This window comes from Xyrauchen texanus, chromosome 25 (genome assembly GCF_025860055.1).
Source record: "Xyrauchen texanus isolate HMW12.3.18 chromosome 25, RBS_HiC_50CHRs, whole genome shotgun sequence".
NCBI classification, from domain to species: Eukaryota; Metazoa; Chordata; class Actinopteri; order Cypriniformes; family Catostomidae; genus Xyrauchen; species Xyrauchen texanus.
The window spans coordinates 23,852,544-23,876,984 of NC_068300.1; the positions used below are offsets into that span (position 1 = coordinate 23,852,544).

Here is a 24,441-nt window from a genome sequence, read left to right on the forward strand (position 1 = left end):
GTCACTCACAAGTTGGGTCGGGGTGTGCGAAGGCAGAATAGTGAATACTGTCACTACAGTATGTGCGCATACACCTTCTGGAGTTACTGACATTGTTTCTAGCATTGAAACACTTTGTACAGTTCTTCAAGGCCACCATGTCCTAGTCAGATCAGACAACATGACAATAGTGGCAGTTAAAAGTATAAAATTAAAGCTCCATTTGCTAAAGGCAGCTTTATTATTGGCCTTAACATAACATCTGTGAAGCGGCTTAGTGAACAACATGCTTTGTCAGTACATTACTCTTGTATGCACTTTGCTGTGGATATATCTAGAGAGTTTCTTAAAACGAATCCATCCTTTGTGCCTAAAGTGAGCAATCCGCACTCAACTGTAAGCTGGTGGATTTGCTAACTTTTCACCCACAGCCTTTTTCCTTGCTAGAGTACGAGCAGCTTCACTGTGTGTGTCCAGTTCGTACTCTACTCCAGCTCATTCTACCAGAGGCATGGCTACCTCGCAGGCAAAGTTTAGGGACATTTCAGTCCAGGACATTTGTACGGCTGTGCGTTGGAGTGTTGCATCACACTTTTGTCTGATTTTATAGACAATGATGGATTTACAGATCCATCATTGGCTCATTCAGTTCTTGGTGTGGGTGCGCAGACTGCCAATGTGTAAAAAATAAATAAAAAAATAAAGTGTGCCTTTTGTCTTTCCAATTCATTCTTTTAGAATTTGTTGTGTTCTTCCATTTTGGAAACCACAAGCCTGGTCTGCTTAGGACAACATATCTGGTCTGCTTCGGACAACATATCTGCAATATGCAAGTTATCCCATACTGAGTTACAGAAAGAATGTCAGAAAGAGAACTCTTCCCTCCTTGCAGTTGAACAGAGAACAGATATGTGGAGAATGAAGAAGGCACCTATGACAGTGGTTTATATTAGGGAGGTGGGACTCCATCACTGTTGTGATTGGTCTGCCAACTGACTGGTGCTTCAAGGATTGGCCATGCCCGAAGCATTTACCCATAGTGATCTACCTCACTCATATTACCAGAGAACCGGGGTTACGTGAGTAACCTAACGTTTTTGCTTTTATGCTACAATGCTGATGATTGAGCATATCTTGTATTGAATATTCCTTTAAATGTATATTAAAAACCAAATGTATGTTTTTTTTTCTCGGTCTCATTTATTTTGGTTTCGATTTGGTCACCTTGTGCAGTATTTCGCTTTACGAATGATTTAACCCTCCGAACTGGGTTAACACCTTTTAAACAAAGAATTTCCATGACTTTTTCACTCGTTCATGATTACTGGATAATGTTTCATCATTTATATAGTCCGCACTCACAAAAGAGCAATTTCGAGCCAATTATATATTTTAGCGCCTCAAGTAAAACTTAATACACTTTGTAGTTTTTATAGTTCTATATTCATTATCACATGCATTTTCAGGTCTGGAAATATTTTATATACCCTGATGTTCCAAGGTTTTCCATAACCAGGTTGTTGCATTATGCCTGGTTAGAACATTATTTAAGAGGTAGATGGCAACCACATGAGCATGCAATTATGACAGAAATAATATGTTGTGGAGAGATGGGTGCAGTTACCTGATGCAGTGGTGTCTGATAGTGTCCCTGCATCCAAAGATGAAGAGCTGGGAGCCTGACCAGACAGACCCAGACTCTGCAGACCCAGAGCACTGCTGCTGCTGCCTGCAGGATAAACAAACAATCACATCAGAGACCTGCACTTGCACTAACGCCACATAAACCCCATATTAGTAATACAATGTTTTTGAATTAGATTATAACATCTATTTTTCAGTGCATAAAGAAAAATAGTTACCTTGCTGGTCTTGTTGCAGACTGAGAGCAATAGCGAGTTCCACCATGGTCTCATCATCAGCATCTGGGGGGATGTCCAGCATGGGTGGAAAGCCTTCTGCCCCAGCCAGTAGAGCTTCCAGAGGAGAGGGATTCCCATTGTTTACATTCTCTGCCGTCTCCAGAACCATGGACTCAGACTACACATCAAATAGACACACATTCTTTAAAACAAGTCTGCTTCTCGTTTACTGTGTCTAAAGTAACAACATCCACTGCTTTTGATAAATATTCCTTAAACATTAGGCTATTACCCTATTAACACTTTGGCAAAACTCACCACCATCTCAAAGTCTCCATGGTCCACTTCGATTTGCTCTTGACTCTCCTGTCTGCCACCTTCCCCTCCGGTCATGTTGGAGGGCTGCATCTTCTCATCAGCATCGTCATCATCATCATCATCTTTATCTCCTAGAACATCGAACCACAGCGAATCAGAATGCATCTTTTGTTTTTCTAGACTTAAGCCTGAACATATGATTAAGCCAATAAGCTAAATACTGAAAGGTGCCGCTTGTACCCATGGGTGTGTTGGAGCGTGGTGGTGAAGGCAGGGTCACATGTCTGCGTTTGTTTCTGGGTCTCAAAACTCTAATCAGAGCCTGTTTACAAGCAAAGCTCACAGAGGTGTCCTGTAGAGACCAGATGGATGTGAGACTACAAAGACACTGACAGCATATAAAAAGTAAAATGTATTTCTTGCAAAGACAAAAGGACACATACAGGGCAAAGCAGCATCTGCATGTAGATTTTGGAAGCCACATTGATGTAGTCCAGCTCACAGGTGCAGTAGCCATGAATGATATCAACCAGTGCATTGACCGTGGCTTCAATGTGTGTTAGACCTTAGAGATAAAAGAATTGTCAGTTTCTTGAAACAATTAACGTATGAACTCTGAATGTAGCTCAAATAAAAGAAACTCGGCTGGGGTTAGGGTCTTGGCTGTGTACCTGGCAAACAGGCAGGTGCAAGAAAAGCATTCTTGGGTTTAAGAGCATGAAGCTTCCAGAAGTTAGTGACCAGCTGCATGATGAAGCTACAGCTCTCAGTATCGGCTTGTTTTAGCCCGTCCTTCCCATCATCACCAACATCTTAACATAAAATACAATAAAATTAAGTACATACAGTAAGTGAATGGGAACCACTATGTAGAAATAGATCATGCTTTTTGGCTAACTTTGCATATAGATGTTAAGTGTACCAATGTCTGATTGAGGAAGCCTGAACTCGGTGAAGTGCACAAGGTTGTTGGGTCTCATGATGGCGATGGAGCGGGCTGTGATCACCAGTCTCTGGAAAACATCAGGGTCCAACTCCTTTCCTTCTTTACTGCTGATGTTCAGACAGTGCACTGCATTGCTCAGCAGAGACTGATCCTGCACACATTCAGCAACATTTAGAAATTGAAAGGGTTCATGTTTAGCACAGGATCAGACCTAATTTGCAGCACTGGATTGCATGTGTACCTTGTGGTTGTGGTAGGCTGTGCGGCTGGTGTGCAAGCTTGCCAGAAGTCCTTTGGTCTGCTGCTGTACTCCAGCAGGAGTGGGGATGGACAAGAGGAGAGTGGCCAACTCTAGAGCCGCAGCTTTATTTTTCTCCTGTAATTGTAAATTTCACCTTAAAAATTTACATTTTTATAGACAAAAAAGAAAATTGCAGAATGTATGATAATGACAGCAAAAAAGTAGGGTTGTCACAATGCCAACATTTTGAGTCTACATTAGTCAATCCCAATACAAGTGAAATTTGATGATCACTAAGCCAATTTTGATACCAAAGCTTAAAATGAAATGACATTCAACACTACTTTTCCTTTATTTAGAAAGTTTGTATGAATATAAACCAATTGAACTACTGCTCACCACATTTTCCTAGTGTGCTTCCTTCTCTCATCATTTATTCATCCTAATGTCGTCTCAAACACGTATGACTTTCTTCTGTGGAACACAATTGAAGATATATTAATGCTCTGTTTGTCCATACAATGCAAGAGAATGTTGTACACATTTTTAAGCTTTAAAAAGTATATAAAAAGGCAGCATAAAAGGTAATTCCTAATACTCCAGTTGTTTAATCCATGCCTTCTGAAGCAATCCGATTGGCTTTGGGTGAGAACAGACCAAAATGTAACTCCTTTTTCATTGTACATCTTGCCAAACAAGTCTCTAGGAACAATCATGATTTCAAGCTCGATTGCACTTTCTAGCTCTTGTCGAATCTGTAGAGCCCTAGATGGCTCTACAGGAAGTGTACGGTAACTGAGCTTGAAATTATGATTGCCAAGGAGACTGCAGATGTCAAGATTTATATTGAAAATGTAGTTATATTTTGGTCTGTTCTCATCCAAAAACAATTGGATCACTTCAGAAGGCAGATTAAACCACAGGAGTCATATGGATTTTATACTGACTTTGTCCTTTTTAGAGCTTGAAAATTTGGTTACCATTCACTTGCATTGTATGGACAAACATACATCAAATCTCCATTAAAATATCTTAAGTTTGTGTTCTGTGAAAGAAAGTCATATGTGTTTGAGACAACATAAGTGTAAGTAAATGAGAAAATCATAATTTCTGAAACAACTCCTTTAAGTCACGTTCAAACAGTAGGCCTTCATTACTTGCTGTAAGGCAGATGTTAATAAGTGGGCACTTGTCATAATTTCCAAATCCTAATGTGGATTCACCATAATAAGGTTTTTAATTTTACTTGTGAACCAAATTGAGACATGAACCAAACTGAGACTAATGATACTAATTATACCAAATAATTATTTTGTAATTTTTAGATCGACATGGTACCCAAGCACCGGCACCTTTGCAAACCCATCATGAAGCACCCAAGCATTTACTTGCCTTTTCACCAGGGGAACCCAGAGCAAAGCAGCTCTCTAGAGCTTCTAATGAGCTGACCACCAACCTACAGATCAAACAACAGTTAGATCAAGAAAACAATGCATATTATATTAAAAATCATATCATTCCATATTAAAACAAATCAGTTCTAAACCATTCTCCAAGCATTGTCATTATCAATCCATAACATTTTCAAACATTAAGAATGTTAAACACATATGTGATTAATTAGTTCTTTATAAAAGCTGTAATTTGTCCTGCATGTTTTACATAAGAGCAAGCTGAGTGTGACTGCTGTCTTTCGCACATACATGTACACACGCACGAGCAAACCACCATGCACACAAGCAGAGAAAGGGCGGTTACTAACCGGTCCAAGGCTGATAAGGACTCAGTTTCACAACTTTTTATATTGTTTAGGGAGCAAAGAAAAAGAAAAATGTGTGAGGATCACAGAAAAGAAACGTGTAAAAATGATTTTTATGTGAAACACAGGAAATAAAAGCATGCAAGCATGAGGTCATTACAATGGCAGCCATGCATTGACCCCCCACTTCTCATTCCTCTTTTCAATTACATTAATTGATATCAATTACTACAATGAAACAGTTTTTTGTGAAAATAATACACATTTAACGTAGTATATAAATGGTGAAATGAAGACAAAGACAAAAATGTGACAGAACTAGTGCTTGTAATCAAGTAATAGGTCAAAGAATAGGAGAGCACACAGGGTTAAGAGACAGGTCTACCTCTCCAATACAGTGCCACTGGTTGCAATGGGGCTGGTGACATCACTTTCTCCAGTGCCGTTGCTCTGGTTGAGGTTGGGGCTGCACACGTTGTTGACTCCAGCTGAAGGGAAGTCCTCCGGGGGCTCGTCTGGCCAGCCAAACTGCTCTTTGGTTTTGCCGTAGATTTTTATGGAGTCCAGCATGGTGACGCCAGCTGGGTCAACTGAAGCACCAACTGAAATACAAGACAAAATATAAACCAGTTAGTTACTCCATGAGGTAGAGCAAAGTTTCTTAGAAAGTGGTCATGCTTAGGAAGCTTAAAATGGCTTAGAATATTCAGAAACAGAAAACTAGCATACTGCACATAATACTGCCTACAATTTTTTTAAATACAGAATATTTGGATATGTTACATACAGTAGTAGTAGTAAACATAACGTGGCAGCATGCCATCTTAACATAGCCTGTTTATTGGGCTCTTACTGAAAATTGAGAGCTTCTTGTCAGCCTGCAGGGCTTCCTCACGTGTGAAGGGAAAGTCAAACCAGCGGGAGCGTGTCAGGTTCAACTGCATGGTGCGTCCAAAGATCTCAATGTAAGAAGGAGCGCGCTCAATGGCCTGAGTGCCAACTTGTACCCTCATTCCAGTCATCACCATTGAGTTGTTGTTATTCACTACTTCCACTGTAAAACCTCCAGGCTGTCGGCAAGAACCAAGACAAATGTCTCAAAAAAGGTAGGAAAAAAGTGGCTTAAAGATTTTACAAACCTGCGTACTGTCAATTATGTTATGGCTGCAAATATTTTTTATACCTTTGTGTTGGCCACATACATCCCTGTAGAGTTTAGACGGTGTTTGATCTGTTGGCCGTTGTAGACCTGTAGCAGGTCATTGCCTCCAAATTCCACCTCCGTCAGCTGTTGGTTGTGCTCGAAAAAGTCCACAGGGAAAGTGACCTGACTGGATGTGCGTGTGGCTGATAAGATGAGGGAAAGCACAGAGCCACATCAATTATTAATATCCCACAATTGATAATAAACATGTTACCGTAATTTCTGGACTATAAGCCGCAACTTTTTTCCCACGCTTTGAACCTCGCGGCTTATACAATGACGCGGCTAATATATGGATTTTTCCCGGTTTCAAATTTTATAAAAAAAAATAAAATAAATAATAATAAAAAAACATTCTGTGACGTGCTCAGTTTTTTGGCGGCGTGAAGCTTTCATTAGACCAATGAAATTGCCGAACGGGTTAAGGTCAAAACAACTTTTTTTGTTTACTGTTTAGATTAAATAGAGCGCGCTCAAACTTCCCATCATTCTGATTACGGTAGTAATTTTGTCACCCTCACCATGGCAAAGACATGGAGAAACGCATATGATGCTGCTTTCAAGTTGAAGGCGATTGATCTGGCTGCTGCATGGGAGCTTGGTCTTAATGAGTCGATGATAAGATGCTGGAAACAGCAGCGTGAGGAATACAACTAAATCTGAGGCTATTCAACTCAGACACCGAAGGAGATGACTTCAGTGGTTTCATATGCACAAGAGGAGGAAGATAGTGACCAATGACTTTCTTGGTAGGCTGCTGTTTACTGCAAATGTTTTATTACAAGCCATGTGTGGCAGCGGGGGCGTGGTCAAGCGCCCGTCCGGGAGAGAAAAGCTGTAAGGGCGCTTACACCTGCGCTTAAATTATGTCTAACACCGGTGTCTAATTTCAAGTGCCCTGCTTCACGTGTCCTTCTTGGGAAAACTGTCACACGGGCACCAGTTCCAGGTAAGGCTTTTAATGGCCACAGCAATGTTTACAATCAATTTTATAAAGTTTCTCAATTCTTCTATGCGCCAACACTAGACTGACTTGTGTCACTTTCTCAGTTCAGTGGCTGCTGCCTTTTTATGCCGCTCTCCCCATGCTTACTGAAATTAGACACCGGTGTTAGACATAATTTAGCTCAGGTGTAAGCGCCTTTACCGCTTTTCTCTCCCGGACGGGCGCTTGACTACGCCCCCGCTGCCACACCGTGTTTCGTTAAAGCCTATTTATTTTTGTTACAAGCAGTGTTTCGTTAAAGCCTGAGTAAAGTTAATTTGTTTCAATGTACCGGTAGGCACCTGCGGCTTATAGACGGGTGCGGCTTATTTATGTTCAAAATATTTTACTTAAAAATCAGTGGGTGCGGCTTATATTCAGGTGCGCTCAATAGTCCGGAAATTACGGTATGATGAATTAAAATAAATGTGGTGTGACTCACTGGCAGTGGCCGTCTTGCGTTTGCGGACAGGTTTCATGATACTGATCACACTGCTGGGCTGCAGGGAAGGCTGGAGCCAATAGGATGTATTCTCTACATTGGCCATGTAGATGCGCAGGCTGCCGTCTTCACAGAGCAGGATCATGGTGGTGCGTTGCTGCTCGTTGCTGGCAGTGTGACGGATCGCAACCATGTCCTGAATCTGGAGGAGAATAACTTAAATGTCAGTCTGTTTCTCACACAAAGCTTTGTCATGGCTTCAGAAGACATGGAATATAGCACACAATTAGAATGGATCACTTATGATACACTATGTGGCCAAAAGTTTGCAGACACCATGTGTGCTTTATGAACATAATATAAAAACCACAGGAATCAATTCCCCCTTTGCTGCAATAGCAGCTTTCACTCTACTAGGGAAGACTTTCCACTATACTGTAATAAAGTTGTGGCAGGTATTTGCTACCATTCAGGCACAAGAACATCAGTGAGGTCAGGCACTGATGTTGGGTGATAGGGCTTGGCTCACACATCCAATTCACCCCAAATATGTTCAATGAGGTTTAGTTCTGGAATGTGTGTAGGCCAGTCAAGTTCTTCCACACCAGACGCAGCAAACCATTTCTTTATGGAACTCGCTTTGTGCACATGGACATTGTCATGCTGGAATAGAAAAGGGTTCTCCATACACTGTTGACACATAGTTGAAAGCACACAATGTCCTAGACTGCCATTTTATTGAGTGTTTTGTCTTCACTGGAATTAATGGAGTATCCAAAATCATTGATTAGAAGAGGTGTCCACATACTTTTAGCAATAAAGAGAAATTTGTTGGTGCAATATGATTAAGAAGAAAATCATATTGGTATAGAACGATATGAGGGTGAGTAAATTTTAATTTGTTTTTGTTATTGTTGGGTGAATTATTCTTTTAACTTGGCACTGTAAAACCCTGGTAACTGACCTTAGCTTTTGCAGGCAGAGTTTTGATTTCCTGAATGAGGAACGTGTCCGGCTTTACCATGATGACCAGAGGGATTCCTGTGGTCTGCTGCACACAGCACACCAGACCTGGGTGGTTCATCACTTCTGACCACTGACAGAGTGCTGGAGATGTCTTACTGCCTCCATTAGAACTGCATATGCACAAGAATCACAAACAGAAAAACTTCCATAAATATAAAAACACTTTAGTGAGGGTTACAATATGAATACCATTAGTGTACTTTTTCAGTACAAAATGTAGAAAGAAGCCCTACCCTTTGACATTGATGTTGAAGAGCCTCTGTGTTTCCAAGTTGCCACGGCTCACTGTGGCAGCAAATGACTTGCCCTGAATGTAGCTGAAGAAGAGCATCTGCAGGACGTGGGAGTAATACACTGAGACTCCACCTCCAGCAACCTGCCCATTACTGTCCTGCAGAGAACACACAACACACTCAGCATGGCGTCACACTCAAAACAATTTTTTTAGTAAATCAATTTCTATAACTGGGTGTATGGAGAAAGGAAATGTATCAACTGAACACCTTTAAGTCCTCGTGGTTGATCTCCAGAACGTTGGTAACGTAGAAGGGGCCATGCTGGGCACTGCTGGACTCATCCATCACCTGAGTGTACATGTAGCCAGCTGAAGACATTATGACAATGATGCTTTTGCCTTCCTCGTTGAACAATAATGTGGCATCTCTAATTTTTGAACTTGGTAGCAGGAAGTAGTACATGGGGCTCAGGGAATCCACAGATAAGTCATAAATCTACAAATAAAAAAAATAAACAACTTATGAGACATTACTTTTAATAGAATTAATTAACACATGGTAATTTATGTCATTTTCACTTTTGAGCCTAAATGTTATCTTAATATGAACAGTGAGAACTAGTGGCTGACCAATATGGGGTTTCCAATGAATGACCAGTGCTGATATTTAAAGAGCACTGTGTCTGATGGAGATTCTTTGTTGATGTTGGTGCTCACAGACTTCTGTTAAAGCAATAGTTCACCCAAAAATGATAATTCATTTAAAAATGAAAAATTTGCCTCACGTTTATGTAATCTCTAACTCATGTGATTTTCTTTATTAAGCAGAACACAAAGATATTTTAATGGAGATATTATGTCTGTCATTCCTTAAAATGCAAGTGAATGGGGACCAAATCTCCAAGCTCCATAAAGGACAGGCAAAATAAAAGGTAATACTCCAGTGGTTTAATCCATGTCTTCTGAATCGATCCAATCGGTTTTGGGACCAAAATGTAACTTCTTTTACACTGTACATCTTGACATTGCCATAACTAGGCAGGATCTTGATTTCATTTCCTAGCCCTTGATGCATATGCAGAGCACTAGATGGTGCTATGAAGTGTAATCAAGCATGAAATCATGATCGCCAAGAAGATTACAGATGTCAAGATTTATAGTGAAAAAGGAGTTGGAACATCTTCATAAAAATATCTTTGTTTGTATTGCAAGGTAGAAGGAAAGTCATGAGTTTGAGACGACATAAGGGTGAGTAAATGAGAGAATTATAATTTTTGGGTGAACTATTCCTTAAATCAGCTATGATGATGAAGACACATCAATGAGAATGGCCAAATATCAGCCAGACCAACAAATCGGTCTACCAGTAGTGACAACTACCGAAATATGAAATGCAAGCTGTTCTACAACAAGCACAACCTTGACAAAATCAGCAGTTATGATGGCCAGTTCGGTCTGAGAGCCAGGCAGCCATATGGCCTTGATGATGAAGTTTCCAGTAGCAAGTTGAGGGTGCAGGACCAGGTGATCTGACACAGAGCCTGTGCTACTGAATGTCAAAACATGACAGTCCTGTGGATGAGGCACAGAGAAGAAATCATTTCAAAATCTCTTCACCAAATCTTTTTCTAAAATGTACCGTGAAGCACTGAAAGATAAACAAGCTTTGTTTGTGTTTGTTACCTTGAGTCCACAAACTGCTAGATAGTCCTCATTACAGGGGTTTCCCGTGAGACTGAGAACAGTGAAGGGAACAGGAGCAGAGGCCAGTCGAGTCAGAGTCAGTTTCCTCTTACTGGAGTCTGCCTGCTTCAAAAGCGCAGACAACTGCAAGACTGTGATCTGCAAAGAAACAACCAAAAGGTTTATAATTAACATAATATAGATTTACAATTTTTTAGATAATCATTAGTTGTGAATCTATTGTTATTTGAATGGGATATTCTGCTAAATTAAACTAGTGCAATGTAATTATTAAAAACAACCAAGATAAAAAGCTAGAGATTAATTGGATAATTCACCCAAAAATGTTCTATTATCATTTACTCACCCTTATGTAGTACCAAACCCCTTTAACTTTTTCCATGGAAGACAAAAGGAAAAGTTGGGCAGAATGCCTCTACCATCCTTTTTTTCATACAATAAAAGGTAAGGATGACTAATGGATGAATAATACTTACGCATCAAACCTATGCTATGCGTCAGGATGAGAATGACGCTATTCTCCCTGCTCATTCTTGGCCTGGCAGCGTGATGGAATCATCCCCCTCTCCTGTCAAGGGAGAGCTGGACCTGGTTGAAATGTGCAGACAGGCAGCAGCCAAACTCTCCATATACTGGCCATCACAGCAGGAGGGCCAGGGGGCCTTTTTGTCCGCTACCCCTTCATTGCCGGGACGGACTGAGAGATTGTCGGCCTCCATTTATCAGAAGATCTACCGATCTAATAAGCCCATAAGGGCTCTTAGTGACATCTTGCTCCTCACAGCGTATCAGGCCAAGCTGATGAGGAACATGGGCGGCAAATTGACGTCAAGGTGCCGAACGCAGCATTGTGGGAGGAGATCAGTCTCATTGTGGATCTCAACCTGTGCAAGTCAAGAGGAGCCATCTAGAGCTGCGGCCGCAGCCTGGGTATTGCTGTCTCGTTTGTCTGAGAGAGAGGACTTCCTGGATGCCCAGGCGGAACCGAAAGCCCTTTTCGGGGCTACAGTTTCAACGAAGTAGCAACAATGTGATTCGAGGAGGAAAGATGAGGTGTTTGAAACTTGCCTTCCCCAAAAATCCCCTCCTCGCGCGCCACAGCCGTCATGTTCTGGGTGATTTTAAAGGTGGGCAATCTGGATTCAAGACCCAGTCCAGGCTCCCCCAGAACCAGCAGTCAATGCAGAGAGGGGCACAGCCATGCCATGTGTGTGTATATGTATAATAGGCCAAAGCATAACCAAGATACAGCCTTGTTTGTCATGCACACAGTCAAATTAGTTGATGATTGGCCAAATGGTGGCCATGTTCGTACACACACACACAAAAATAAATAAATATATATATATTTATTTTTGTATTCGTTCATGCCATTTTACAACATATTGTTTTATTTCCATGAACGAAAAAAAGGAACAGGAGGAAGAAAGAATCTTGTAATACCTGTCCCTATTTGTGCACAGTAAAAGAAACAGGAAAAAAAACAAAAAAAAACAGCTGCTTTATGAATGGATCAATCCCAATCCTCACCTCAATCACCAAACATTTTCAGTAATACCTATCTATACACTTAATTATCATAATTTTCCTTGTAACATTCCTGTATTTTTTTCTTGTACAAATTCTTAAATTTACACACACTTTTGCAACACTTCAGTTCATAGTCCAAGGTGTTCCACAGTTTAACTCCGTAAATAGACAAACACATCTGTTTTTGTGTAGTACGTGCAAAAGGAGTTTTAAAATGATATTGCCTTCTATGGCCATCTTCCTCTGATACGAGAGCGAATACATTTTGTAAATCCCTAGGCAGAACTCTCTGCTTTGCTTTCCACATACAAATCAAAATCTTCAAATCAACCAAATCTTTGAATTTTAGAAGTCCAGAATTTACAAATAAACTGTTTGTGTGTTCTCTGTAGCCTATCTTGTTGATTATCCTTAATGCTTCTTTCTGTAACAAAAACAGAGGTTTTGTGTTACTAGGGTGTGTATTACCCCAGACCTCTGTGCAGTAACCAAAGTATGGAAGTATTAGGGAATTGTACAGCATATGCAACGAAGAATAGTCTAAAACCTCAACTTTATACAAGACCCCAATACTTTTACAAACTTTACTCTTAATATAAACTATGTGAGCTTTCCAATTCAATTTATCATCCAAAATAACACCTAAGAATTTTATCCCATTAACTCTTTCAATATCAGTTCCTTCAATTACTATTCTTACATTTTCATTCTTTTTACGATTACCAAAGATCATGTATTTTGTTTTCACCCAATTTAAACATAATTTGTTTTTGTCAAACCATTCCTTAATTTTTACCACTTCTGAACTTATATTTTCTGTAATTTCTGACAGATTATTTCCAGAGTAAAAAAACTGTAATACTTTAGACACTTCACAGAGGTCATTAATAAACAAAATAAAAAGTAATGGACCTAAAACGGACCCTTGTGGAACTCCACATATTATGTCTTTTAACTCAGATTTTTGACCATTAATTTGAACAAACTGCTGTCGATTACACTAAGATAACTTTTGAGCCATTGATGAGCTGGACCCCTAATGCCACAATTGAATGATTTTGACAATAGCAAACTGTGATTTATGGTATCGAATGCTTTGCTTAAGTCGATGAAGACCCCCACTGTGTATTGCTTATTCTCAGTTGCAGATGTAATTTTTTCTATGAGTTCAATTAATGCCAAGGCTGTCGATCTTTTTTCTCTAAAGCCATATTGTTTTTCAGTAATTAATTTATATATTTTTTAAAAAGTATTTAATTTGAGCAAACCATTTTCAAGGATTTTAGAAAACTGAGAAAGCAATGACACAGGTCTATAATTGTTAAAGTGGTGTACATCTCCATTTTTAAAAAGTGGAACGACTTTAGCAACCTTCATCTTCTCAGGAAAGACACCCGACTGTAAAGTCATTGGTTTAATAATACAGTCAATAGTCCTTTTTACAATGGTCATGTCAAGTCCATCACTATCAGTAGATGTTTTATTTTCACATTTGCTAACAATGGACAAAACTTCCTTTTCCTGAACCTCACCCAGGAACATGGACTGCATTATTCTACAGGTGGCATTTTGACTATGGTTAAATTTATCAATTGATTTGGCAATATTTTCCCCAATATTAATAAAAAATTAATTAAATTCATTGGCCACATCTGTACTATTGTTCATAACAGTTTAATTGTACACAAAATATTCAGGTAACCTTATATGTTGTGAGTTTGGTTTAATTATATTATTTAATATTTTCCATGTAGTTTTCAAATTTCCTTTATTATCAATTGTTCATTGTAATAATCCCTTTTAGTTTCTCTTAAAATTGTCGTCAACTTATTTTTGTATGCTTTGCATTTGGCCTCACAATTGGGTGTCCTATTTTTTACAAAGTCTTTATACAATCTATTTTTCTTTTTGCATGCTTTAATTAATCCTGACGTCATCCAAGGTTTAACACTTTTAGGGGGTTTCCTTGACAACTTTAATGGGCAGCATTTATCATAGCTAGATATATAAATGTTTAAAAAGGTTTCATATGCTGCATTCACATCAGTCACATAGACACCTGACCAGTTCTGTTGTAAAAGCTCACTCCTAAAGTCATTTATTGTTTTCTCAGTTCTCACTCTAAAGTATGTACACGTAGGCTGATGTGAACTCTTATATATCTCAGGTTGCATGTCATATATGGTAAAAACAGGCAAGTGATCGCTTAAGTCATTTATCAGTAATCCACTTTGAACAATTTTTTGGACATCATTTGTGACAATATTGTCAATTAATGTGGCACACGAGCTAGTGATTCTGCTAGGCTGTGTGATTAAAGTAAAAAGAGATCTTGTATACAATGCATCTAAGAAATCTGAAGTAAACTTACATTTAGATTGATTGAGAAAATCAATATTGAAATCACCACTTATTAAAAATGTTTTGTAGTTATTCTGCTTATCAAGTAGTTGTTCAAATTTGTCCTGAAAAACATCTATTTTGGATCCTTGAGCTCTGTAAATGCAAGCAGCAATCACATTCCTGTTTTTCCCGATGTCGATTTCAACAGCTACACAATCAAAAATTCCCTCGATTGCAATAGACATTTTTTCAACAAGTTTGCATTTCAGATGACTATCAACATACAACGCCACACCACCTCCTCTTTTTTCTGGTCTGTTGATGTAGTATAGCTTATATCTTCTATTTCAAAGTCTACACCCTTTTCATTGCTAATCCATGTTTCAGAGTGAGATATTATTTTGAAACGACTTGTAAATGTAGTAAATGATGTAAATGAAATTTGCATAAAGACTTCTGATGTTGAAATGAACAAGTGACAGACTGTCCCTTGAATTAACATTTAAATTAAACTCATAGTCAGTATAATATTTAGAGGTGTCACATATTTCATTCAACCAATGGCTATCAGGGTCCAGGTCCTTATCAAAATCATGCATGCTTTGCTCTCTAATATCAACTCTTGTCAGTGTTATACATCTAGTTTTAAATAATAATAACTAAAAATCTCCATATATCCACAGATGTATTCAAAAGACAGGTAGAATGCAAAATATTGGTGATTGAACATTCCCTTCCCACCCATTCCCCCACCTCCCACCTCCCACCTCCCATTCATAAAATAAATCAGCGCTCATAATAGTTCCACTCTCCCGGGAATTTTAATCAAAGTGACAGTCATTGTAACGAACTAAGAAAAAAAAAAATCATCAAAAGTTAATAAGTTCAAAAAAACTATAATAATGCCTCACAGCAGCCTCACCACGCTGGAGTTACTTTAGTCCTCTATAGCTGAAATGAAGAGCTCAGCCTTACTTGCATCTTGAAATAAATGCTTGTCAATCCCCTTGGTAAACTTTATTGTCGCGGGGTACAAAAGGAAAGCCTGAAACCCCTTTGTACGGGCTTCATGCATCACCTTGTAGCATAATTTACGACGCTTTAAAGTGGCCTCGCTGTAGTCCGCGGCAAACTGAAGTTGAATATTAGCCACTTCTGGGAGATTTTTCCTGGATTCTTTGAGAATACGATCCCTGTCGGTGTCCCGGAGTCATCTGACGATCAGCGGCCGTGGTCTCCGCGGCTTACTCCCGGTGCCTGGCTCGGGCAGACGTCCAAGCCGGTGACATCGCATCAGTTCCGGACAGGTGTCAGCGAAAACAGGGAACCACTTGGGAAGGTGTTCTCGCAGGTAATCCAGAGCATTTACACCTTCAACTCCTTCTTTTAGATTGAATATAAGCAGATTGTCTCTCCGCGTGCGATCCTCCATTTCTGTGAGTTTTGCTTGATATTTGTGCATTGTTTCCACACACTGTGAGACAGTTTGTTCAGCCTCACTCATGCGCTCTTTTAACTGGGTTGTATCTGAGCGTATTATCCGTATTTCCTCCGTATGCTTGGATAAAGTTGAATGCATACTATCAATGCGTTTCTCCAGCCTGTTGATGCGTGATTCGGCTTTCACGTCAGCCTCTTTAAAATATTTGGCCATTAAATCATCAATGGCCTGAGTCAGGGCCGCATTGTTTTCACCCAGCTGCTTATTTACTTCAGTCATCATGTGTTGTTTGGCTGCAAACGACTGTCTTGTTTCTTGCATTGACAAGATATAGGTTTAAGCTGGAATTGTCCTTCTTTACATAACAATCTTGTCACACGCACCAGGGTTTATTTGAGCGTTTTGGGAAAGTGTTGCGCCGAGTCTCAGCAGGCAGCCGCCATTTTCGAATTTTCTATATATATGCGAGTGTCCTCCCGGTCAATTATGGCAACTCACACAAAGACACTGCAAGCATATTTTGAAGTCAATCAGACCAACGGTTCCATAGTTAGACACTTTCACATTGTTTCCTGTTATAGTGCTACCAAATGGCCAAGCCCCATAACTTTGTGTTCTCAGATTGACCTCTTAAACAAGTGTCAAATTTGGTGAAAATCTCTCATTCCATTTAGGTGTTATATCCATATTCATAAAAGGTATGTTGGGCTGTTAAGGTCTGTACGACACGACACTTACATTTTTGGAAAGGTGCACGTCAGGTTACGCTGGTGTAACCGCCATAGCTACATTTAGCCTACGCTGTAGGTACGATGCAGAAGTGTAAATCAGCCTTAAAATTGTCATATTACCTAATTTCTCCTTTTGTGTTCCATGGGATAAAGTCGAATGGGTTTGGTACAACATGAGTAAAGTGCAACGTACAACGTGAGTAAAAGATGACAGAATGTTTATATTTGAGTAAATTATCCTTTTAAGCTTTCTGGATTACCTTGCCCTTCTCATGGCTGACGGCGAGGTGTTGCCTACGTCCTTGAGGGGAGGATAACACACACATAGCCACTCGACGCAGCACATGAGCACTGATGAGCTGGCGAATGGTCTGGCCCTGATCTCCACTGTAGTTCATTCTGACGTTCTCAAAAGCTCCCTCCTGTGAGCCCAGTGTGGGAACCTTAAGTATAAAAAAAGGGTTTGTTTAGGGTCAGCAATTATAATCCAGAAGATTGAAGAGAACAATAAGAATCAATCTTCAGGTTTGAATCATTTGGTTCATACCATGAGCTGGTCAGTCATCTCCACAGTCTTGTCCTGAGTGTGTAATTCGTTGAGAGCGTGCTGAGCTCGACTGCTGCTGCCCACTGCTGATGCCTGCTGGAAGTTGGTCTGAATGGCATCCATTAGGAATATGAGCAACTCCAGCACTAGGGCTGCTGTGGAGGAGCTTGCCTACAAAAAAGGGCAATAGAAGTGAGAATAATTAAAAAATGTTTTTATTTTGTAAAGTAATTCTTACATAGGCCCAATTTATATGTCTTAAAACTTTTTTTAAGCATTTAAGCATGAGTCTTTGGATCAAAAGGTCTATAAGATCATATGAAACATAAATTCAGTCAAGTGCGCACAGACTTATGACTGGTAGTTTAAATCAACAAGCAGTTCTTGAGCCTCTTGAGTTCTTACCACTTGGATAAGAAGGTCCTCTCTGCAGCCCTCAATGTTTTTACATATGCTGCTCTTCTTAGGTTTTTCATCGTCGCTGCTTTTGCCATCACAGATGGTGACTTTACCCTTGTCTGCAGGTGAGGAGTTCTGGTGACGAATGGCACTCTCTGGCATGCGCAGCTCGCTCTGGAATGCAGAGGACTCCTTCATGGTGGAGCTTATTCCACTGCTGGGACTTCTTTTCACTAGAGCCTATAACAGAAGTATAGAGATACAAAATAGTATCAGAGATGTGTGATGCATTGCATTACTTAAACTAAATTACAAAGAATGTTTATGCCAGGGAGCACCACAGGGAAGAGGGAATCAAATTTGATTGTGTTACATGCTTTGAGTTTCCATCAAGGAGACATGCATGAGTGAATATGGATATGTTCTCACCCTCATGTTGTTCCAAAACCATATGCCTTTCTTATATGGAACACAAAATAAATGTAAGGCAGAATGTTAGCCTCAGCACAATTCACTTTCATTCCTTTAATCTTTTTTTCCATATTTATTTTTTTCATTTTTTTTCAATGACAGTCAACAGTGACTGAGACAGTTTAATTTTCACAGAAGTCAGTCATTCAGGTCTGAACCGACATTGAGGGTGAGAAAATAATGATAAAATTTTTCATTTGTGGGTGAACTACCCATTTAATAATGGTCTATTCACTGCAAGCAATATTGCAACCAAATAATGGTGGATTTTCTTTTTAATGACAAAGGGAATCATGGCAAAGAAATGTAGCCAAGGGTGTAGATTTAGCTTGAACATTGGAGGGTTACAGTATGAAGAATTTACATGTTTCCACTGATCATGGTATAAATATTGGGGTGTTTTCACAGTTTTCAGGGACGCTGGAATCTACGCCCCTGAATGTAGCAAACCCTGATGAATTGAGGGAGAACTGAAATGAGCTAATGGCAGAATGATAAATGATTTGCAAGCCAAAGTTACCGCAGTTGCTCTTTTCCCATGATGACCTGAAGTATTCGGTCTCACCTGGCAGCTGCCATCCTCCTTGGCACCACAGTCACAGAAGAAAGAACCATATTTGGCATAGGAGATCTCATGGTCTTTGTGACAGACCTTGGCACACACTGTGCACACACCTACCCCATCCACCATTTTACAAGTGTGACAGTGATACCTGTACAGGGGAGAGCAGGAGTTTAAGAATGAGCACTTAGATTTAGAATGCTTCTGTGTTTTATAGGAAAGGAGGACCAAGAGGATCTATTACCAGTGCTGATTCATGAACTCCTTTTGTGTGATGGTGAAGGTGCATAACTTGTTGCAGAGTGAATCCTCGTCCTAAAACATAAGACACTCATGAGTGGCCACATTGAAGAACATAGATTTATGTTGCCAGCTTCTTGAATGGAACATGTTCTTGCATTCATTCATAATTTGTTGGTCTATGTAAAAAGACACTGTCAAATTAAAAACAGTTAAACATTTGTTATGCATCAATGTCAGTATTAAAATGCTAACAATAAGAAAACAAAAGCAACTGTAACAGTTGTCGGCTACATTGTATCATGAATGTCTTAATTATGAATAATAGGCAACAAATGTGGGCATTTAAAGTCAACGAAACAGTGTTTGCACCAATTGTACTTGTGTTTTTATTTCTAAATGAAACAGAACATTTTAAAAATGGAAGTCGGAATTTTATTCATTAGAAATTTATTGGTAACAATAAAAAAAGGAATTTGTATTATGTTAATAGGGTACATTTTTATTTCATGTTAAAATTATCCACATAACCCCTCCATTCAGTGTTATGAACACGTTCTGTGTGTAAGTCACCTTACTATTTCCAACAAGTATAAAAACATAAATCCTATCACGAATCAAAAGCACAGAGAAAACAGCCCACTTACAGAGTCTTCAGCCTGAGAGTCTTCCTCCTCCACAGCCAGCTCCTCAACCCAGTCTGAGTCAACTTCAATGGCCTTCTCCTCTCCCTCCATCAGGAGCTGGGAAGAGCCTTGGCCACTGTTCTGCCTCAAAGCGTTCATTACATCTGCCAGGTAGGAGATGATGTGGCAGGCGCACTCAAGCATGCTGGCATGCTACAAACAGATTAGAGTTTCACTCACAGTCCCACCATAATCAAATCAATGACATGTGAATGTTACCCTATGCATAAGCAACACTTACCTTGCCTTGAGAGACATTGGCGGTAACCTTTTCTACAACATTCTTCTGATACAAATATTTTTTACTGCAAGAAAAAATAAATGTAAAAAGGGTCAGGTTTTGCTCAAAATAGATGTTTTGACTAGACCATGAAATAAAAATAATAAAGTTTTATGGCTGTTAGTCCATGTGTATTAGCATTGAGATCATATATATGCTAGTACTCCTAAAAGTTCACAACTTTCAAAACTAAATTGAAGCAGATATATACACATACACACACCTATATATACACACACACACGTATATATACACACACACAAAAAAAATGTATTTGATCCCCTGCTGATTTTGTACGTTTGCCAACTGAAAAATAAATGATCAGTCTATAATTTTAATCGTAGGTTAATTTGAACAGTGAGAGACAGAATAACAACAACAAAAAATCCAGAAAAACGCATGTCAAAAATGTTATAAACTGAATTGATTGAGAGGGGGTCGAATACTTATTTCCCTCATTAAAATGCAGATATTTCTGGCTCCCAGGTGTCTTTTATACAGGTCTTAAAAGGGAGTGCTCCTAATCTCAGTTTGTTACCTGTATAAAAGACACCTGTTCACAGAAGCAATCAATCAATCAGATTCCAAACTCTCCACCATGGCCAAGACCAAAGAGCTGTCCAAGGATGTCAGGGACAAGATTGTAAATCTAAACAAGGCTGGAATGGGCTACAAGACCATCGCCAAGCAGCTTGGTGAGAAGGTGACAACAGTTGGTGCAATTATTCGCAAATGGAAGAAACACAAAAGAACTGTCTATCTCCCTCTGTCTGGGGCTCCATGCAGGATCTCACCACATGGAGTTGCAATGATCACGAGAACGGTGAGGAATCAGCCCAGAGCTACACGGGAGGAGCTTGTCAATGATCTCAAGGCAGCTGGGACCATAGTCACCAAGAAAACAATTGGTAACACACTACGCCATGAAGGACTGAAATCCTGCAGCGACGCAAGGTCCCCCTGCTCAAGAAAGCATAACAATGACCGAAAACACACGGCCAAGGCAACAAAGGAGTGGCTCAAGAAGAAGCACATTAAGGTCCTGGAGTGGCCTAGCCAGTCTCCAGACCTTAATCCCATAGAAAATGTGTGAAGTGAGCTGAAGGTTCGAGTTGCCAAACATCAGCCTCGAAAACCTTAATGACTTGGAGAAGATCTTCAAAGAGGAATGGGACAAAATCCCTACTGAGATATGTGCAAACCTAGTGGCCAACTACAAGAAACATCTGACCTCAGCCCTAATATATATATATATATATATATATTTTTTTTTTTTTCGGGAATATGGACCAAAATTATTGTTGAATAATCCTTCACTCACAGGCGTTTCCAAATTACTATGCAATCAAATGCTCTCTTGATGCATTGGGGAATTTAAACAAATAATTTAGCAGATCATTGTTCTGTTACTCTTAGATGACACTCACCATCTTGTGAGCCAGTCAATAGCAGCTCTGTGAAGCTGTAGATGTCCCGCTCCTTGCCCTGCACTCGCTAGAGTGGCCATGATGATCATGAGTTCGGGAAAACCTGCCCCATCTCCACTGCACAACATCTCTGTCGCCATGGGGATGAGGGTGCTGAGAAGCACAGTGCAGACACCTTCGCCAACCTGGCTGTTATCTCGGACAATGTAGGAGGTGAGGAGTTGCAGGAGCTGCCTGTTCTCCTGCACAGTGTCCAGCTGGTCTGAGTCTTTAGGGGGAGAGGCCGTCATACGCCTCAGCCAGGCCTGCAGCCTCGTGGGCTCCACACAAGCCAGCTGGGCAAATGAGCCGCACAGGCACAGAAGGCTGGGATTGGGGCTCTTCTCCGCTGAGGGATAAACACAGATGGGAAGTGTGAGACAGAAGAACAGATAGCACGTTTACTAGACCAGTGGTTCTCAATTTTGTGTCAAGTATACCTTCATTGACAATGAACACATATCCTAGCTAACATCAAGCATAATCATTAATACAATTTAAAGGTGAAGAGTATAATTTTTTTTTTGTCAAAATGTGTTCTACTATCCCAGTTTATTGTTCATTGTCAACCATAAGGCATTCCCCCAAATATTGCGGTTTATTTTTGAGTGGCCCGCGCAGTCCCGTCCATCGCTTTTTAGCTCAATTTATGATGTGTGTTTGGGGCGTGGCTACTTGTTCTGCCGGGGGAATATGAAAAATCATGGCAGATGTGTACAGAGGAAAAGTTAGCATCACATACAGAGAGAAAGGAGTAAAACCAACAGAGAGAAAGGAGTAAAACCAGAGTGAGCATTGGTGTCACATTTACAAGGTGGAACACACATGCACCACAAATTATGAGATTGATCTGGCAAACGGGAGCTGCAATAACAAGATTGCCGTGCAAGTAGCTAATACACCAACAGTGATCAACAAAAGTGATCTTATCTAGGGCTCCAACATGGTCAACAATGGTGCTGATGTTACGCTTACTAGTTACAAAATCTTACCTCATGTGCTGGATATCCCGCAACGTACACCCAGCTGCCAATCAATCCGGCAATGTTTTCGGACAAGCCAATTCTTGTGCCATGTTTTCCGTGCGGTGGGTGTTATAATGTTCTTGTTAATTACGATGTTAAACATTTATCAGCTTTCATTTAGTATTTGTCATAGGGAATCAGAGTGAAAGGCCGTGATGAGTCTAAGGGGTGTTGGTAAAGATTGTTTGAAAACACTTATTTTTGTAATTCTGTTTGGTGCCACTAGGAGTGCAGAAATTACACATTTCACCTTTAACACAAATACTCACTTCAACACAAAAAACGAACACACTTTATCGTAGGTGTCTTTAACTTTTATGTACTTAAAGCATTTGACACAATGCACTTATACATACGTGTTGTTACATTGTACTTACATTTAAATTACCTGTATTAAATTACATCTGTAGTAGTAACCTGTTATGTTTCATTCCTCCTGACTGCCAGAGTTGGTGCTTAAGCACTAGTGGATTATCACAGCTCCAGCCAGATAGGTTGAGAGAATATACCAACAAAGCCACATGGTGACATAGTCAGAGCTCTGAGGATGATAAGCCACAGTGGCTCAGCATTCAGTCTCTTTTGCTTTCTAGCAATTATTATTTTTCAGCATCACACCGGCAAGTGCAGCTCACTAGGAGCAGCGAAGCTTCGTCCTCTCAAGCTGTGCCTGTGCGCTCTTCTACGTTTTTGGGACCGTTTATACTACTGTTGTGAAGTTATTCATTGATTGGTATGGGGTTTTTTTTCCTCATTTGTGTAGGATTGTTCCATGTGTCGGTAATACTCTGAGCCTCACGGTACTATCAGGGGGTTGGTTCCCCGTTACTGAATTATTTATCTGCTGATTGATGAATTCTACAAGCAATCATGGTAGATCAGTAACAATATAAGCCTCGCGGTGCAATCCGGCAGCATGCGTTTTGTTAATTGGTGGATATTATCCTCTTATTCCAACCTTTCAGTTCTATCCTAAGGGGTTGAGGGCATATTAATTTGATTATGGCTAACAGAGATCTTGCTACCGGCTTTCTACTGAGCTGTAGGATGTGTCTGAATGTCCTCATTCATGACGTTGGGCATGATATCTGCCCATAGGACATGGCTTGGGAGTTCAGCATTTAAACAATGCTCTCACAGACTGTGTTTGCACTGCAGTTTGATGCCCATGTACAAGAGATGGCTCTGTCTAGCCAAGTTGGATCCTAACTCATCCGTTACACTCATGCAGCGCGAGCCAACTCCACCGCGTGCTCAGAATCGTTGTGCAACTGCAGCAGCCAGCATTTTTTTTTTTTGTTTTTTTTTTTTTAAACGAACTGAAGAAATTTAGATTAATCTTGATTTGGAATTTTAATCTATTGACAGCCCTAATGTTTTCAGTCAGTTTCTGTTTTACAGATTTAACAAAGCTAAATTAAAATCTAAGTACCCCTAGGACCTGCTTAAGGAATCACTATGATAAACCATCAGAAATGACCCCAGGCTACTTACTGAGTTGAAACAGCTTCGTGAAGAATTTTAGAACGCGGTTGCAGAACTTTGCCGACAGATTCTCATTGGCAGTGGCCATCATGATCTGCACCAGTTCTCCACTACAAGACAAGGGATAAAATGCATTAAATTCATGCAAGTATGCAAAAGATTTTCTAGTGATGTCTATGAATATTTGTTAATATTAGGCAAGAATGTACCTGAATGAAAAAAATTCCTCCATGGCTTTACGGACTTGACTGCTTTCCAGCTGTTTCTCCAGGTACTGTAGACACTCTTCAAGAATGGACTCATTCAGACCACTGCTCACAAACATATGACAACAATATTATTATAAGGTTCTTTCAGAGTACAGAAACAATTCTTAAAATGCTAAAACTCTTGCAGTTTAAACAACTGGGGTCTAAGTAATAAATCAAACCCATGCAAAACTTCTCACCACAATGCTAGGGGGTTGTGGATTATTGCCAGAGCATTACTGTGCAGTTACTTGCAGGTGCCCTAAGTGTTTTTTAATGTGATGAA

General features: G+C 39.9%; 1 protein-coding gene across 5 annotated transcripts in view; it reads right to left on the bottom strand.

The window, feature by feature from the left end:
• The window catches only part of ubr4 (ubiquitin protein ligase E3 component n-recognin 4), a 92,890-nt gene that overhangs the window by 26,537 nt on the left and 41,912 nt on the right, over window positions 1–24,441 (bottom strand). For 2 of the 5 annotated variants that reach the window (XM_052091240.1, XM_052091238.1), the window contains exons 30-58: window positions 24,117–24,218; window positions 23,917–24,017; window positions 21,359–21,746; window positions 19,893–19,956; window positions 19,613–19,804; window positions 18,970–19,040; window positions 18,729–18,876; window positions 17,699–17,932; window positions 17,294–17,464; window positions 17,007–17,189; window positions 10,681–10,839; window positions 10,417–10,569; window positions 9,266–9,493; window positions 8,996–9,153; window positions 8,701–8,872; window positions 7,737–7,938; window positions 6,289–6,452; window positions 5,959–6,175; window positions 5,491–5,707; window positions 5,109–5,141; window positions 4,739–4,802; window positions 3,347–3,481; window positions 3,082–3,256; window positions 2,831–2,971; window positions 2,603–2,724; window positions 2,400–2,511; window positions 2,160–2,290; window positions 1,842–2,019; window positions 1,604–1,708 (exon numbers count right to left, since the gene is read on the bottom strand). In XM_052091240.1, coding sequence (XP_051947200.1) covers window positions 1,604–1,708; window positions 1,842–2,019; window positions 2,160–2,290; window positions 2,400–2,511; window positions 2,603–2,724; window positions 2,831–2,971; window positions 3,082–3,256; window positions 3,347–3,481; window positions 4,739–4,802; window positions 5,109–5,141; window positions 5,491–5,707; window positions 5,959–6,175; window positions 6,289–6,452; window positions 7,737–7,938; window positions 8,701–8,872; window positions 8,996–9,153; window positions 9,266–9,493; window positions 10,417–10,569; window positions 10,681–10,839; window positions 17,007–17,189; window positions 17,294–17,464; window positions 17,699–17,932; window positions 18,729–18,876; window positions 18,970–19,040; window positions 19,613–19,804; window positions 19,893–19,956; window positions 21,359–21,746; window positions 23,917–24,017; window positions 24,117–24,218 — 4,520 coding nt within the window. Of the gene's footprint in view, window positions 1–1,603; window positions 1,709–1,841; window positions 2,020–2,159; window positions 2,291–2,399; window positions 2,512–2,602; window positions 2,725–2,830; window positions 2,972–3,081; window positions 3,257–3,346; window positions 3,482–4,738; window positions 4,803–5,108; window positions 5,142–5,490; window positions 5,708–5,958; window positions 6,176–6,288; window positions 6,453–7,736; window positions 7,939–8,700; window positions 8,873–8,995; window positions 9,154–9,265; window positions 9,494–10,416; window positions 10,570–10,680; window positions 10,840–17,006; window positions 17,190–17,293; window positions 17,465–17,698; window positions 17,933–18,683; window positions 18,877–18,969; window positions 19,041–19,612; window positions 19,805–19,892; window positions 19,957–21,358; window positions 21,747–23,916; window positions 24,018–24,116; window positions 24,219–24,441 lie in introns of all 5 variants that reach the window. The other 3 variants (XM_052091236.1, XM_052091235.1, XM_052091237.1) reach the window with 2 other exon arrangements.